Raw genomic sequence first — 18,584 nt, 5'->3', positions numbered from 1 at the left:
TGTTTGACACTGCAGGATGGTATTGTAAATAATGTAAATAATATGAATATTGTTATTATTAAAGTTATTATTCACTGTTTATTGCAAATGCCAGAAAATCCTATGGTGAAAACTGGATACTTCAGAAGATGCAGAAGTTTCACAGTATGGTGCCTGCAATTTGTGTATGTTCAGTCTGTAGATCAGACTGTTCAAACTTTTGGTCTCAAGTGGTCTCAAATTCAATCAGACCAGAAAATACAACTCAGGCACCCAAGAACAACTTTTGGTGCATCTTACAGGTGCATGGTACATAACATACTTTCACATTATACATATGATAGTATATGCCTGGCCTGTTTATTTTCACCTTTTTTTAGGATTTGCCGTGGGACAGTAAAAAATCTAGACATAGTTTTGGTTACAAGTTAAAAATCCTGCACAATTCTTTATTTACTCTTAACTCCCTTCTTCTTTTTTGCACTCTTGTGGGTCTTTTTATTCTAGTAAATGCCAATATTTTTAACAGTTCTCAAATTAACTGCTGCAATTGTAATTAGCTTGTTAACTACCAGTCTATGTCTTAAAACTCAGTGTTAATTGCAATAATGTATGCGTTTTATATGTCTGAGATCACTAAATCTATTATTGCCCTGCTTCAAGCATGCTGTGCACGTGGATTTCAACAGTTGCTGGAGGAATAGTGGTGCTATGTGTCTCCCTGAAGATCTTTCTTCCCTATTTCTGGGCAGACCTGGTCTATTTCTTGAGATGGAAGAGGTCAAAGGCAAGGGTAAAAAAGTGGGCAAAAAATGGAATTCTCTCCATAACTGACCTTTTCAGGCAGACAGTGGAAAAAAATCCCCACAAGCCATTCCTTATCTATGAAGGGACAGTGTACACTTATCAGGATGTGGACAGGAGGAGCAACAGGGTAGCACAGGCCTTCCTGCACTATGGGAATCTGGAAGAAGGTGACACAGTGGCCCTGCTGATGGGTAATGGACCTGACTTCATCCATGTCTGGTTCGGGCTAGCCAAGCTGGGCTTCATCGTGGCCTTTCTCAACACCAATATCCGCTCGAGATCTCTCCTGCACTGCATTAACACATGCGCAGCAAAAGCACTGGTCATAGGAGAAGGTAAGCTCTGTGTTGTGTTTCACTTACTGCTCACTTTCCACTGTTTCCTGCTTTTATCAAACATAGAAAATCAGAGCCCTTCAGAGCTGCAAGCTCTCTATATAAACACACTTAAAAGAAGGGAAGAAAAGGAGGGGAAAAATAAGGAAAGAGATAGTGTGGTCTAAAAATGAGAGAAAAGAGATAATGTTTAAATTTCAAGAGTACAAGCACAAAATAAGCCCCATGCAAGTAATTAGTGGAATAAAAAGCTTAAATCTGAAACCCTCCAATTACTGGACAAGGTACCAGGAGCAATAATCATGCATCAGCAAGAAAACAGCCTTGGGAGATACTTTAGCATAATTTCATTTCCATTTATATTTATTCGTTTATGTGGCTTATATAAAACTTCACTGACTACAGGAAGACACAGATTCCCTTTGTAGTTGTGATTTCCTTCAGCTCAAAATACCCACGTAAAAATTTATGTTACTTTATAACTACTTTAAGTAGCAATCCCAAGGTAGCCTTGCTTGAAGCAAAGGTTACAGCACAACGAGCTGCAGTTTTGTCCCTGTTCACGGCATATTATGCAATACTAGGCAATTTATTTAACTTTCTACTCCTGTTTTCCCATCTTTTATACAGGTTGGCAGTACTACCAGAATTCCATATGAATCTGTGAGGGTTTGTTATTTGGCATATGCACCAAGTTTCCAAACAAATGTGATTTAATTAAATCCTACATACTAGCATCACCAACTAAGTTCATGGTGTTTTATCAATTACAACTAAAGCCACATGAGAAATATAGGGAGATTAAACATCATGATGATTTTTTCACTGTCCACTATGCAGATTAGCCCTCCTAAGGCTGTGGTAGGTTTATACAGTTGTATGGTGTATCATTTCAGTGCTAGTAATCAGCTCTGCAGTTGTATTTATTTTAATAACTACCATGGGGGTTTTGTTTGTTTGTTTGTTCATTTTAACTTGACAGATTGTTTAGGATCAATAGAGGAAGAACTTATTTTGAATCTCTTGGAAAATAATGTTGCTGTCTGGCTGATGAGCACCAGCTCTCCTTTCCAGCATGTTCACACCCTACCAGACAAACTAGACAAGGTGCCTGATAATCCTGTTCCATCTCATCTTAGAGCTGCCACTGACACAAGAAACACAGCTCTGCATATCTTCACATCCGGAAGTACAGGTGAGGATGTGTACTAACAAAGTACAGCTGCACCTCTGACAATTAAGGCAGTATAAATTAAGAAAAAAGACACAAAAAGAAGAACTTGAATTTCTAAATCAAGACAGGGAGGATTCATTTATTTAGAAGCACAGTACATTTTAAAATGGCTTTGCCATAGGTTAGCAAGAGTGTAATTTCAGTTGCTGAACTTTTACACAGATACTCCATGGTTGAAATTAATTTCTTGAATATAAAGCAAATAAAGTCAGTCTCTAAGAGTTGCTCAGAAAGGGAGAACAGTAGAACCTCTGCTTTTGATTCTGAAATAGCAGTTATTTTTAGAGGGGGAGACTGGGGAAATCCATCCACTAGTCAATCCAAACAACTTCGTAGAAGTCATTTCCATTGGAAGTAGAAGCTGAGTGACACAGTGACATTCCAGAAGTTTTCCCATTCTCACTTTCTTGCAAGGGAAACCAGTCTGTAGATTTGGACTGCCCACACCTGTGATGGGCATGGACTTTGTCCCCCAGATGAAACAGACATGACAGGGGGGTTGGGACTACATTATCTCACACTATCATTATCCCTTCCAACCCTAAGCATAATTCTATGATTGAATAGCTTTACAGGCAGAAAGAGTGAAGGAGCTGAGAGACTAAGAAAATATACTCATAGAACAGTGAAGCATAGGATGAAGACTCAGAAGGAGAGAATTCTCTCTGTACATTCCCAACGTAATTCTACTTGGAGCAAAATTATTAATGCATGCAGTACATTTATAGTTATTTGTTCTTTCCCTTTGACAGGTTTCCCAAAAGCTGCTATCATCACTCACCGCAGAACTCTGGCTGCCTCCTTAGCATTTACTCAGTGTGGTGCGGTCTCTCAGGATATTATATATGTCACTCTTCCCTTGTACCACATCAGTGCTTCTCTTCTTGGCATCTGTGGATGCATTCAGTTAGGTAATATTTACCTTCTAGTGAAGTTTCATTAACTTGGCAAGGCTATAACATGTTAGTATTATGTGAATAACTGCTTGGTAACTCCAATATGTTTACCAAAAACATTTTGTAATTTTATCATTTTTGTCACCTCCCCCATTTGCGGGCAATATCTAAGGTATGTGCATAGTTTTTGAAGCTTAGAACAGACACTAATAGTTGTATAAATCCAGCATAAAATGGCTTGAGGTCTGTGTATTGTTAGCACCACTGCGTAGGTTAACATGAAATCATATTTCTAACCTATGCCAAAAGTCTGTAAAGGCATTCACACAGGCTTGATTTTTATTGTCAGAAGGTATAAATGCCTTGTGGAAGCCCAACCTTGAGAATATGATTGACTAAATGTGTTGCAGAGCTTTTTCGGTCTCTTATTTGAATAAGACCTACAGAGTTAGATTCATCATATTAAAGTGAAAAACAGGAAGAAGGACAAAATCTCCTCTTCTAAGTTTGGTAATGGGAGTAATTTGTAGAGAGCTAGCAACCAGATATTTCCCAGGTACGTCCCTCTTTTCTGTTGTTAGAGTCTTGACTAGATGCTGGGTTTTGGCATGCTAAGTATGTAACTGGAGTGTTTTAAAAGATATTTCCGTGTTTTGCTTATTCAGGAACAAGGCAGGCAGGCATGCTGGCTTACAGTAACTGCTGGCAAGACTGCTTCTGCCTAACAAAAACATAAAGGGGATGGGAAAATGAGTGTATGAAGAGGTTTGAGGCTATGAATTTTCTTGGAACAGAAAATGTAGGGTAACATCTTAGGTGTTTAGATAGAGACCTGGGAGTCTGGGAGACCTGGGAGTCAGCTTTGAGGAGGGTGAGGCTGAAGATCTCTGAAAGATTTCAAGATCAGGGAGGAACAGGCAAGACAAGAAAAGTGGACTAGAAGGGATTAAAAATTTGGAAGGCCCTGGGAAACCTCACGGAGGACAAACAGGACTTGGGCAAAAAAAGGAATTTTTGAAAGGATAGAATCAGGGAAATTTGTAAATTCTTGACTGACAATACTTAGGAAGGGATGAAGTGGCAGATATGAGACGTGTAGAATGAAGTGGCTTTTGGAATGGAAAGCTCTAAAAGAACATCAGGGTCACAGAAAAAAACACAGGGTCACAGTGTTGATTCTCAGTTGTCAAGGAACAGAAAAAGAGGAATGAAATAGAAACAACAAAGACAGCCCATTTCCTTTCCACCACTTGTCACACAAATAGAGAAGCTGTGAGCTATCATTTCCCCCATTCCAAGATCTTCTTTTTTCGGAGTTAAACTAGTTCACGATCTTGACAGAAACAAAATGTTTAGGCTGTGACCTATTACTAGTAATGGGAGATCATTAAAAGCTTTGCTTCTTTTGCTTCTGTTACTCTAAGTTTTTAGTTACTACTCAGAAAAATAAGCAAGGCTTAATTGTGCAATTTTCATTTAACAGACAGGTCCTATTGGAAATAGCTTACAATTTATTTCATTAGCTCAATTTATCACTAACTGAATTAAGAGAATGACAACTTTTTGTTGTTGTTGTTGTTACAATATTGGTAGAAGACAAGAGGTTTATTTTAAAGGTTGTTTTGAAATGCCTTATCTGTTTTCATCACATAGGAGCGACCTGTGTTTTGAAGAAGAAATTTTCTGCGAGACAGTTTTGGAATGACTGTAGGAAATACAATGTTACCGTGTTTTTATACATAGGAGAACTCTGCCGCTATCTCTGCAATCAGCCCTGTGTAAGTTCTGTTTGCAAACGCAGCTTTAAGATATAGCAAATCTGAAAGTCAGATGGATTCACTTATTTCTGAATAGTATAGCATTTTCAATGTTTGATAGCCCTTTACAGTGAATACAGAATTTAGGTCTTGTGTTCCTTGTTATTACCCATAGCTTACACAATCAAGTTTACACAAGCAAATGAAGTGGTGACAAAGGAACAAACCTGGCAGGATAGGACACTTTCACCCTGACACTCACAGAAGTGCCTCTGCAAAGCCAAGCTTTTTGACCAGCAAGTTGCAGGTCAGCCGGGAAAATGTATAAGCTGTAAAAGCTTCAGTGTACACAATCACCAAACAAGAGTCTGAACCAGATTGAATGATTAAACAATTTCAGTGATCTGTTCCAGAGTAATTGTTTATCAAGAGAGGCCTATTATGTTCAGCATTTAATGGATGATAGTTAATTTTTAACTTTTAAATTTATGAATGAGTTTTTATTAGTTTAAATCTTTTTCTTAGAGGTCTTCCCAAGGCACATTATCTCCCATGCCTGTATATATGATGATGGAGATATCAGTATGAAGCTAAAGTACTAACAGTGTGGTGCAAAATCTTGGTGCCCCCTGAGATAACAGTCCTAAAGATCATGACAACTAAATCACGATCAGATTTGAAACAAAGTAAAGTGTCACCAAACAGTGACAAGTAAGTGTGAAAATACTTACTAAGTTGCAACTCTCATTCCTCAATGACAACTTGGTCAATTTTTTGGAAAAGCTTGGTTAATTTTTTTAATTTTATGCTCGGGAGTTAGGATATTACTGAACGGAGATGACAAGAAGTATTCCTACCTACCTCAGAAAGCCTCATGTACAAGCAGACAGTTCAAATGATCTCAAAGGTATCGGTCAGAGATTGATGCAAGGACTAGGAACAAGGAAATATCTGAAAGAATTCTCCAGCTGCTTTGAACAGAATCTTCTTAATGGGTGGTCTGGATGTAGGAGAGGAATCAAAGACAAAAAGTGCTAAAGGGTACAAGACAGGATAGCTGTTGGCCAGAACTCAAGCCTGTACAAACAAGCCTGAAACAGGACTCAAGGCTGGCCAACAGCTACTACTGTATCAGTAGTCCATGGATCAAGAATCCACAAAGGAATAATTAGCTAGGCCAAACAAGTTGTATGAAGGTTTCTCCTGCAGGAAAAAGCAACGAGAACTATCTTTTCTTGACTCAATAACAAAAATTGAACAGAGAAGAAATAGATAATTAACTGGCAGCTGGTAAGAGGGAAAAACAGAGATGGCCTGGGTGAGTTGAGGAAGGTGAGGTTGCTAGCAGGAGTCGATCAGGTACATCAGGAGCTCTGTCAACTTACGTCTTACTGGATCTTACTTACATGACCCTACTAGACTATGACCTCACATAACATATAACCAGATGTTATATCTGTACATAACATGTAACCTCTACTGTACCACGCAGGTTCATCTACACTGAAAGAAACCCATGCAGGGTAATAGGTCTGGTGTGGTTCAGGACTAGGACTGAACATGAGGAACCTGTTCGAGTATGCTCTACATCATACACAGGGTGTCTGTCCTTCCCTCCTTTCACTGAGCATGCCAGGTCTCACAATTTGAGAAAGAATGTGGATTTGGAAACTAGGATTTGGGCACTTGGGGATTTCTTCATGTGGCCAGAAACTCTGTGACTAATTACATCTGCTGCAAGATAACCAGCCTCACGTACCTATCAGAAGTAAATATTAAGCCCATAGAATGTAACAAAATACTGAGAAAGTATGTCAAAGAATGTTTTTAAAGGGAACCTTATAACTTTTAAATAAAGACATTTAAGATTCAAGGTAGTTCAGGGAAATGCTGCAAATTGCTGAACCAGGACTGAACTAAGGTAAGAATAACAGTTTCTCCTATTGCTTGTAATCTCTCAAACTCTTGAGTTTTACTTCAAGTCTTACAGTATCACAAAATACCTTGGGGGAAAAAAATCAAAACCCGTCATTTCATCCTGAAGACAAAGTTTTGAAGAAGGGACAAGATTACACATGAAAGAAGTCTCCCAGTCAGCCTCTCAGCTGGTTTAAAATTGAGTTGGATTGTATACATGTGATCAAAACATTTATTCCTTCAGAGTTACCATTAAAATTGCAAAAGAAAACACATCTGATTAGGCAGAAGCAGTGAATATCAAACTCTGGTTTGACTCTGTTTAACAGTGAGGTTTATTCTGGATTACTGTTCATCCTGTCATGGCAAATAATTAATCTGCCATAAAATGCAGGTCTGGATCAAATGAAGTTGTCTGCTAATAAATACATAGTTCACAAAACAATTTTATGTGAACGTTTCTGAAAGTCAAAAGTTTGAAACTCTGCTAAAATATTTCAGTGCAATTACAAGGCAAAGTTCTGTCTTTAAATCACCTCAATATTTTTTAGAAATCAAACATAATTTTACAGTTTTAAAGATTAGAATAACACTGCAACAAAACCAACAAAGCATTTATTTGATTGGAAGGAACCATTCCTGTTGACCTGAAATAAGTTTATTTTCTGCTGACATTTAGCCATAACAGTAACTTAATTACTCAATCCCAACTACACCTCCAAAGAAGTGAGGTCTTCTGAGAGTCTTGACCATAGTCCTATAAACGGGGGGGCTGAGCAGTCTGCTCCTATGCAGAAAGCACTTGTGTAAGTAAACTTTTGAATAGTTTACCACAATAATTGCATCACTAACATATAACAAAAGCACATTAGCAACTATGTTTTGACTGCAGATTTTATTACAATCTTTTGATGAATCTGGATTTAAGATTAAAGTTGAACCTAATAATGCAAGGTATTTTAAATAGCTTTGAGTTATTCTGCTGCTTTTTCAGGTTCCATAAGGAACATGGCAGATGTGCAAAATTTTCTGTCAAGTATCATAACAAAAAGAACCAGTCTTTGTGTATCACAAGTGTTTTCTAAGGCACAATTTTGTTGATACAAGGAAACTTCTCTTTTTGGTGGGAAAGGAACTTCTATTCTATGGGAAATGGCACTTCCTTAAAACCTATTTATTTACAGCTAAAATCTTTTAAACTTTGTAATATACTTCCTCTTTATAGAGTTCATAAGTGAAAATTCAAAGAATTACCGAAATAAAGTTTTTACCCTGCAAAAACCCCTCAACCTCAGATCAAGATTTCTTATGCTTTTCTGTTTTATTTTAAAAAACAACAACAGCAAAAAAACCTCTTTCTGTGAAGTATTTTAGTCAAGGTGGCAGTTCACAAATGAAAATTGATCTGTTGGAAACATTCTGTTCAGTTCAGTCAATTTTAGGTATTTAGATCCTCTTTTCCCAGCTACAGAAAGTTTCTTATTGTCTGTTCACAGAAAGAAGAGGACAGAGTTCATGAAGTGCGCATTGCCCTTGGAAATGGTATTAGACCTTCTGTATGGAAAGAATTTCTGATGAGGTTTGGCCCAGTTAAAATATTTGAATTCTATGGGTCCACAGAAGGAAGTCTTGGTTTCCTGAACTACACTAATAAAATAGGAGCTGTGGGCCGTGCTGGCATCTTCTCAAAGGTAAGAGTTATAAAATCAACCAACCAATTAACCATACAACAATTAAAAAAAAAAAAAAATGAAAAGGCATGGGAAAGGCGGAAATCATAAAGAACAGGAAGGAAGAAAATGCTTCCTTCTTTCCAGGTACAATAATAATTGGTTCATGAAAACATAAGTCTTATTCATAGCCACTTCCTTGACTCTATTCTCTGTACATATATTTTGAGGCCACAGTAAATATACACAATGAATACGTAGGAGCTTAGGTACCCAACTTTCCCCCCAGAATATATTAAAAAAACTCCAAACTGACTGTGTAGAAGTGACTACCCACAGGACTGGGTAATGATTTTTATTAAAGTTTACTTACCATACTGAAAACCCACATACAACAAATGATGAGGCCAGAAACTAGTTTTGATTTGAGTTTTGGTATGAATCAAGAGATAGATATTCCAAAGAAAACTTACGCAAATTTGTTCTTTTGCTGCATTAAAACTAGTGTCACACTTTCTCTAAAATAAGATTAGAAAAACAAAAAATTCTAAATTCTCAGCAAATAAAGGAGAAAAATATTAATCTCAAAATATCTAAGCTGTACATTTACATGTACAACCACTGTTGGAACTCTCCATGTTTCTACCATAAAAACACCCTGACAGTCTCAAATGCTTTTCCAATTTGTACAGTTTCTGTGAATCATGTATATTATACTACCATGAAATACTATTCAAACAATACTAAAGATTCAGATCAGTTAAGATCAAGACGACATTAATGACTTCCTAACGATTTCTATTTATATCTGAGATGCCAAAAATGCCTTGACATGATGATGACATCTCTGCAAGACTTTCAATCTTCCAGCAATCTTAACCACATGGATGGAGGATTGAAGCAGGGAAGTCTAATTAAGTCATTAAGTTGAAAGTTTCCATTTGCACCTGTCGGGTGTGATTTTTTAGATGCCTGTAAATTTATTTTAGATTTTTTTTTTTTGACAGAGAATCATCTTGATTTGCATTCCAGAGATATTAGAAATGGATGGCAGTTTTAAAGTAAATCTGACAATTTGATCAAATGCACTTTATCCTTGATATAAATTATTTGAATCTGACCTTACTCTTAGAAAATGGGCTTCTTTTTATCAATAAAGGAGATGAACACTTACCTGTATATGTTGCTTATCATGATATAAACACTTTCTGACACTTGCCACTTAGAATACTGCCAGTTTATTTCAGGCTGTCCCAAGTCTCCAAAAGTCAGTAGGGACTATTCATTGATTCAAAGCAATTTTATCAAAGCTAGAAAACTAGTAAGAAAGAGGTGGTTTTAAGTATGCATATGTGCTTTTTTATTTTTCTTTTTAGTTTCTACATTCTTTTGAGTTGTTGAAATATGATGTCTGTAAACAAGAACTTATAAAAGATGAAAATGGAAGGGGTAAGAAAGCACCCATAGGTAAGGAAAAATATTAGTCATCTATTAACTAACAGATAGCTCAATTTAGATGGTGATATTTCTGTGAGCAATAGATTTTTGACATATGCCTAGAACTTGAAAATACAAAAAATAGGAAAATTGATCCAAATAGAGATCTGCTGCTAATATATGCAATAATATATCCAAATATTTGTAAATTAGTCCAAAAGAAAAAATTACAATCATATAAGAACATTAATAATATTTGGGACCCATAATATTTTTATTCTCACTTGAGGAGAACTTGTTTCTATTCCTGGAAAAATCAGATTTTTTAATGTTTTTTATTTTTTAAAGAAAAAAAAGATGCAGTAATTCCCAGGTATGTTGTGCTCTGAGGCCAGATGTTTAAAGATGCTTTCTAAGTTTCAGATTTAAAATTCTGATGAAGAACAGAAAAATTTCAAATTGTGGATCATGTTTTTATAATTAGTGATGAGACCAGATTTATCATTCTAGAGTTGCACAGACTTTCCAAACTCCTACTTAAAATGGAATACTCTGCCTCAAAGAATTGAAGCTCTCAGACTAAAAATAAGGTAGCCTCCTAGCTGAGAATATCCTTGAGAAAAATCCTGAAAACTGAGTCTCAAAAAAGAGCACTGCATTTGTCAAAGCCACATCAAATATTCATGTGCCTGTGTACACACGCAGGAATCCATCTGTGTCAAAGTTATCAATTCTGGGGAAAAGGTCTTTAACATCACTAGTTTTAGTATGTATATTTAATTATCATAGAGATAAAAATCCTGAAGGTAGAAGAGAGGCTTGTACAGATGACCTAAATGATAACAGGTTCTGATAATATCAGATCTCAATGACACACAGCAGTACTGGACATTAAATCAACAATTATTATTGCTTATCTTTGAAAATATAACATAAAACTTAAAATTATGTTGCATATTATGTATTATATAATATTATATAATGTTATATCATATCATATAATACCATATAATTTATTTTATTTTATTTTATTTTATTTTATTTTATTTTATTTTATTTTATTTTAGTAGTACTGGAAAAAAAGTAGCAATCCTCTATTTTTTCTGATGAGATATTATTTGCTGACAATATCCAAATCAAGGAAAGTATTTATTTTTTTTCTTGAAAAGAGCTTGCTTCTTCACTACATCACATTAGAAACTGCACAAACAATTATTGGGTTCTCAGTGAAATTGATAAAATTCCCAGTTTGATGACACAACTAGAAAAATTTTGCAGGTTATTACACATATTTTTTAGACAACTCTGAATCTGTCACTTGATGCAATGTGAGATAGTAATGACCATAAATTCACAAACAGGACTATGGGATCCTCCTGTAAAACTGACTTGAGGTTAGAGCAAGTCCTTTTTTAAATTCAATATTTTTGTTAGGTTGTTCTTTTGTTATAAATTATGCATTGTATTTGCAGCAATGCCAGCTCCTCTTCTAAAAGGTAGTATGAGTTTTTATTCCATTTGCCATATTGAGTGTTCAAAAAAATGAAGAGGATTAAATTTAGGGTGCAGAAATACAGCTACAAAGAAAATTATTTGTTTGAAAATATCTCCTTACATCTGCTGAAGGAGTAAAATAAAAATTTTTCAAAGATGGAATTATCTTTTAACCTCAGGAGCACATTGAGAACAAAGCCAGTACTTCTCACAGATAAAGAATAGTAAAAGAAACAAGTTTAAAGGCCATTCTGAATCAGTTCTAGTGCAGTCAATAGAAATTTTGTCCTTCTTACAAAGAGGACTTAGGCTGCAAGAAGGAGTGGTGCTCAGTAGGGATATGCTTCAGATCCCAGAGACCCCCTGATGATCAGGGGTGCCCATTGCAAATTACTACTTGTTTTGTCACACCACCACACCAGTGCTAAGGCAGTAGCATCCCTATCCTCTGGAAAACCTCAAAGCCTTCAAAAATAGAAACAATACATGTAGAGGCAATATGTATAGTACCCTTAGGTACTATACATATTGCCTCTACATGTATTGTTTGACCACTATCACCCTTTTCAAATGACATAAAGATAAAGGATACATAAAGATAAATCATCTTTTCAATTGGTAAGTGCTTTTACCAGGTAAGTGATGTACCACACACTCCAAAAATCTCTTCCCTGTGGTCCAGATTATTGGAAAAGAAGGAAGCAAAATTATGTTCCCTTTTCCACTCACCCATTTCTTCTGTTCAGTAAAGAACTACGGTATTGTAGCAATAAGACACATAAAACCAATGTGGCTTTCCAAAGGATTTTTAATATGATAATTTACGCTCTTAATAGCTCACTCTATATATGTTTATTTCCCCCTTTTCATGACCTGCAGGTAAACCTGGTCTTCTAGTTTTTCAAGTTACTGAGGATGGCCCATTTTCTGGATATGCTGGAAACAAAGAAGCCTCAGAGAAGAAACTGCTGCGTAATGTGTTTGTGGAGGGAGATGTGTATCTTGACACAGGGGACCTCCTAGTGATGGATGAGGATGGGTTCCTCTACTTCACTGACCGCGTGGGAGACACTTTCAGGTATAGCACAAAGTTAAGAGTAAATCCAGGGAGCTTGGAAGAAATCACACAAACGCAGGCCTGGATGACACAGATCAGACTCAGACATGAGGAATGTCAACTTTGTTTAAACAAAACCACCAAGGATAGGAATCGAGTCCTACAAAGTTCACTCCAACATATTGGAATTTTTCGAATTTGGTAATTCTTGTATCACTGGGATCTCAAATAAGATGGCACTGAACCAGAAAATGATTCTTCAGTTAAGAATGTAGCCCACATTAAAAGCAGTCCTCTGTCACATATAGAATAAAACATGTATAAGCTAACATATTCATATATTAATATAAGAAATATTTTCCACAGGTGGAAAGGAGAAAATGTTGCCACTTTAGAAGTTGCAGAGATCATTGGTATGATGGATTTTGTCCAAGAAGTTAACGTTTATGGTGTAAGCGTAAAAAGTAAGACATTCCCTATATTTTAAGAACATAAAATGAAGATAGTAATTTCTTACTGTAACTTTTCTGTTCTTGCAACTGCATGCACAAGTACATGTAAGTATATAAGTGGTTTCAGCTTGGCATTTCAGGCTTTTGAAATTTCAGTGTTTTGAAATTTCAGTTTCAGCAAAATGCTGCATTTAATAAACATGACATGCTGAAATTTTGTAATGAAAGGAAGAAAAATTTGGATAAATTAAAAATTGTAACACAGAAGTGAGAAATATGAAGTGAGAAATATGAAGTGAGAAATATGAAGTGAGAAATACAAAGTTATGAACTACACAAGACTTCTCTTATGCTAAAGGCTTTCATGGTAAGATAAAGTCTATTAAATGATAATGTCTGAAACCGCTATCTTATGAGTACTGTCCAAGAACAAATATATTTTTTCATAATTGGAATGTTCTCAATCATATAAGATGCTTCAGAAAAATATACAATATCATGCTGAAAAGCTGTAGGAAACCAAATTACAAAATTTAAAAATTTCTCAACAGATGCAGCCATTGAAGAAACAGTTTGAGGAGGACAAACTTTTTGTGGTGCTGAGTAACTGTTCATCATTTCCTTTGGAGTCAAATAAAGTCTAGTATTAAAAGAAACTAGTCACATGAAGAAGAAGCTGTCAAGAGACAGCAGTGAGAGATGGGAAACACAATGGGTTCAAGGAAAAAGTATACATAAAAATAAAATTAAAAGGCCATCATCTGAATGGTTGATCAGCAGGTGGCAGTCATGCAGTGCATGCAAATAAAACTGTAGTCTAATATTCAAAGCATTTCTCATTATCATCTACAGCTGGAGCTCCTCGAAAGGGTTATTGCCACCTCAGGCAGTAAATAGCACATAAAAAATGCCTCATGATTCACATCAATTGTTGGTTGTAGTGTCAATAACATCTAGATAGCATGGTCTTTCGTATTTCTATATTGACCTGAGTCTCAAATATTGCCATAACAAACTTCACAGCATATCACCAGTTCAGTAACAGCAGATTCATTTTCAGGAAAAGGAGAACCCATATTTTTTCTTTCCAGTGCCTTTTGGCAGACCTCAAGGTTGCTCTTTTTTTCTGAACAGAATTAACTATGGCAGCTGATTTCTTCCAACACAGATATTTTCTCCACTTAAATTTTTTTCTTGTGTTTCAATAAATAGAATGCAGGAACTATGTCTGGTACATATTTTTGAAAAGGGTTTTGTTTCAGTTTGCATGTCAAACATAGTTTGGTGGCTGTAATTTACTAGGAATCACATTTTTTTGTCACAAATTTTTCTGTGGGACAGAGTGCAAAGCACTCAGCACTGCCTTTACAGTGTACAATAGGCATTTAACTTGATATAGAATAAGTACAGTCTCATACATCTATTACATTAGTCTTTATGTGGGTGCATTCAGGTTTTTTTTTTTAATTGATACTCCCTCAGATTTAATTAGGCCATTATGTTGCCAGTGTTCAGGTAGGAATAAAACCTAGCAGGCAGTTCCAGCTACAGAGAATTCCCAATAAAAAGACATCAGTGACATTTTTAAATTGAATAAACCCACTGAAAGTAACTTCTAAAGTTCTCCAATACCATGTATAAATAAAATAAGTAAATAAAATATAATATACCTTATAAATAAAATATCATATACTTTATACTCAGTGATGTCTGAGAAAACAGGATGGATATTTCACAATATCAATTTATTTTTTCTGAATATTACTAAATCCCCCCAAATGTTATAAAACATTCACATATACTCTTACTTGTCATACTATTTTTCAATTTTTTTAGATTATGAAGGAAGAACAGGGATGGCAGCTATTGTGCTTAAAGGTTACCACAACTTTAATGGAGAAAGGCTTTATAAGCATGTTGAGGACTTCCTTCCAAGTTATGCCCAACCACGCTTTGTGAGAATCATGGTAAGACAACCAGGTGTCTGCCACTTGTATTTATCTTCTGTCTGACTTGAAAATTGGTCACTTCAATCATGTAATGCAGAATGCATTTGAGTAACAGTTTAAATAGTTGAAAACAAAAGGAAATAGTAGCCTAAATTACTATTCCAATGATTGTTATTATGATGAATTTTAGCAAATATATGATAAATTAAACTTCAATTTTGTTTCATGGATCCATCTGTACCTAAGAATCCTGGTTGGGATTAATAACTTTGCTGTTGGATTTTGCTTCAAAGTTCTTTAACCAGTATCTTTTTCTAGTCAATAGAAGACTAAGCAAACGCATGTGTAGCCTTACTCATAAGAGTGTCTTCTTATAACAGGGTGACATGATCCATTTCAAACCTTTTCCTGTTGTGGCTGTTCTTGAAGTGATTATTACCCACTGTTACTGACAAGGCACCAAAGAAATACCAGGTTATTTACAACAGATAGTAAAAGTTTTATGGAGATTTCCTAATGTGAGAATTAAAATGCACTCACATGGTTTAAAGTACAAAAGCAGAACTGGGATTCAATTCTTTTTTAACGTCCACTTTAAAAGTACAAGGATTATACCCCTTGTGAACACCCCACAGGCTGATCTGCAACCAGGCAGGAGAGTATGAACTGCAAAAGGTAGGAAAAGACTCCACATTACATCTTCTGAAAGGTTGGGGCTCAGAGTTTGCTACTGTTAGGGATGCTGAGAGGCATTTGGCAGTTTTACTTTTCCTTAAATATTGATACATTGTCAAAAAGGTACAAATTGAAGAATTTAGAGGTTGAGAAAACCTTTTATTTCCACTAACAGATTCCTGCACTAAGTAAATGTACCTTCACATGCAGCAAGCACAGGTTGCACTATCTATGGTGCTTCAGGACATTAGCGGTGTCTTGCAGGAAAAGCTTTTGGAACAGATCTGTCTTTACAGTTCCACTAGACTGAGAAAATCTATACAGAGCTCTAAGGTTTATATATGTGGAACTAATTAAACTGATTTGCATTTATTTGTTCTCTGACTAAATCCTTTTTTGGGTAACTGAGGAGGAGCCAAATAAACAAAGTTACTAGCAGTACTAATTAACTAATATTTACACATGTGCAAGTTTTTATTAAAGGAAATAAATTCAATTTTATTTTTAAAAAATCAAAATGAGAAAAAATTGTTGTGGCTTTATAAAATGTCTTAGGGAAGTATAACAGGATGAATGCCAAACTCACAATTTTCTGTTCGGAAGAAAATTTATTCCCTCCTCTAGGTCCTGAGAAAGAGGTCACCCTAATCAAGACTGACAAAGAAATACTTGAAATTCTCAAGCAATATTGGATTAAAACCAAAATCATTCTTGAAAAATTTTCAGCAGTCAGTATGTAGTTTTTTTCCAATATGACTTGCAATTATAGTTGACTGGTTTTGTGCAAATCAGATAGATGGATTTTCTGTTCTCAGTATCTCCTACTTCATTCTGAAGAGATAACACAGACATGGGGACAAGGATGCAAAAAACCAGGGAACTCCAGGGCTCTGTTATGTCTTCCACCTGAGCTTTTTTAACTTCCTTCCAACAAGAACTAAAAAGTGGATATTTTCAGCTTGGGAACTAAAACAAAATTTTCCCTACACTGAAAACACCATATAAGTAATAACAATGATTGGGAACAGTCTGCTTTAAACTTTTCTCTTAATGTAAACAACACCCGAAAGGCAATTTATTTTTATACCACTTCTGCTCAAATACACCAACCATTGTGTGCAGAACAACTCGTTCATGAATTGGCATTTTTAGAATTGCTGTATAGAAAGTCCTCATACAGGCAAATAAGACAAGAAGGCACTTAACATTGTTGGGTTTAATGTTTTAAATTAAGTTTAGCAGTAGGAAATCAGAAGAGAGCCAATACCAAAAAATCAGGCAGCTCTTTTGCAGAGTGTCACCAAGTGTTCCATACTCTACTGATTTTGTGGTGGACTGCCCTAAGGAAAGTTAAAAGAAAATGCGTATGTTGAAACAGAAACTTGTCATCTTGTGTGTTGCTTTAGTAGGAAAATGAATAAGAAATAAAATATTCATTTAGATTTAGATTTCACTGTACTTGTGATTCTGATAATTGTTTAACTGATGAAATTCTACAGTAAATTGTATGATCTATTTTATTCAGTATGTACATCATAATTTCACTGATATAGACTGAAATGGAATATTGCACCTTACTTGAATTATTTCTTTTGTAGGATGTTATGCAAACTACTGCAACTTTCAAGCATCAGAAAATGCATCTGGCAAATGAAGGATTTAATCCGGAAATTATATCTGAACCTCTGTATTTCATGTATGAACCTGCATGTTCCTATATCCCTATGACAAGAGAGATATATCAGAAGGTGGTTTCTGGTGAAATACGTTTATAAAGCATAGAAATAAAATTACTCTATAATAAAGAAAATTTCATATATACTCCTGAAACCATTTCAGCAGGTGCCACTATGCAGTATTTGTTTTAAAAATTCAAGATATTAAAACTAATCTTATGGTATTAAAATCTGTCACTTCCAAAGATACAGACACAATAGTTATGTGCATTGTGTAGGCTGCACTGCATCTGCTCATATTATTTCCTCATACATGGGCTTACATATGCAAATTTTTATTTTACATTTCTCACTGATTCAAATTATTTTTGTCTGAGCCACCATTATCTTAACCTAGCTGAATATTTTACACACCTTCATTTTATTCTGACTCTGCTTTTAAAATTAATAAATAATTAGATCAATAATGTCCTAGGCTTTAATAAAGTGAGCCACCAGAAACTTAAGCAAAATACTGCTCAAGCACTGCATGTAAACCTTTGTTCAATGTTTGATAATTATACAATGTAATATTTAATTGCAGTATTTTATGTCATGCTCAACCTCAGACTTTTATGGAAAATAAACTTTCCGTGGTGAAATATACTTGTAGAATTTAGTGTATATTATTTTCCACAATTTACACCAGAACACAGATTATTTGCAAAAATTCATGCCTGATGGTACATTATCTCTTCTTTTAGTTACAAGTTGTCATATTCCTGAAGCTGAGTTCTCATGAAAATGGGACAAAATTTACTATCGTTTTTGCTGGAAGTGAGCACCTAGAAACTCATAAATGGAGCTAGAAAGTTTCAAAGGCAGAATCAGATCAGAGAATATAACAGCATACCTGCTGGATGTACTTTCCTTGAGTATACATATCTGGTTTCATTTAAAAATCAAACAAGTCTCCACTTATGTGAGTGAAAACCTCCCTAAGGTACAATTCCCTGAATTCATGTGACCTTTTGCCTGGATTAATAAAATAAATTATGCACTATAAAGCTAATGCTCATCCCAATTAGAGCCTTACAGACTTGCACGATTTCCCCAAGCATAAGACTTATTTTCTCTTGGTTTTCAGTATGTGCTCTTCCTACCACTGCTAACTCTGCTACTTCTGCCATAATGCAGAGACACAAGGTAACTGACCCAAACACCTTCGGGGCATTGTACAGCACAGGACACAAGCAGCCCCACACCACAA

The 18,584-nt window shown here is 35.4% G+C and overlaps 1 protein-coding gene across 1 annotated transcript; it reads left to right on the top strand.

Moving 5' to 3' along the window:
- Positions 1-631: 631 nt before the first annotated feature.
- LOC132322505 (long-chain fatty acid transport protein 6-like) lies at positions 632-17,978 on the top strand. The gene is made up of 10 exons (XM_059836997.1): positions 632-1,121; positions 2,104-2,316; positions 3,108-3,266; positions 4,905-5,029; positions 8,422-8,616; positions 9,972-10,044; positions 12,406-12,604; positions 12,950-13,047; positions 14,872-15,002; positions 17,258-17,978. The coding sequence occupies exons 1-10, from the start codon at positions 644-646 to the stop codon at positions 17,432-17,434; spliced, it is 1,848 nt and encodes a 615-aa protein (XP_059692980.1). The 5' UTR covers positions 632-643; the 3' UTR covers positions 17,435-17,978.
- The last annotated feature ends 606 nt before the right edge of the window (positions 17,979-18,584 follow it).

This window comes from Haemorhous mexicanus, chromosome Z, assembly GCF_027477595.1.
Source record: "Haemorhous mexicanus isolate bHaeMex1 chromosome Z, bHaeMex1.pri, whole genome shotgun sequence".
Classification (NCBI taxonomy): domain Eukaryota; kingdom Metazoa; phylum Chordata; class Aves; order Passeriformes; family Fringillidae; genus Haemorhous; species Haemorhous mexicanus.
This window is presented reverse-complemented; position numbering and strand designations above follow the sequence as displayed.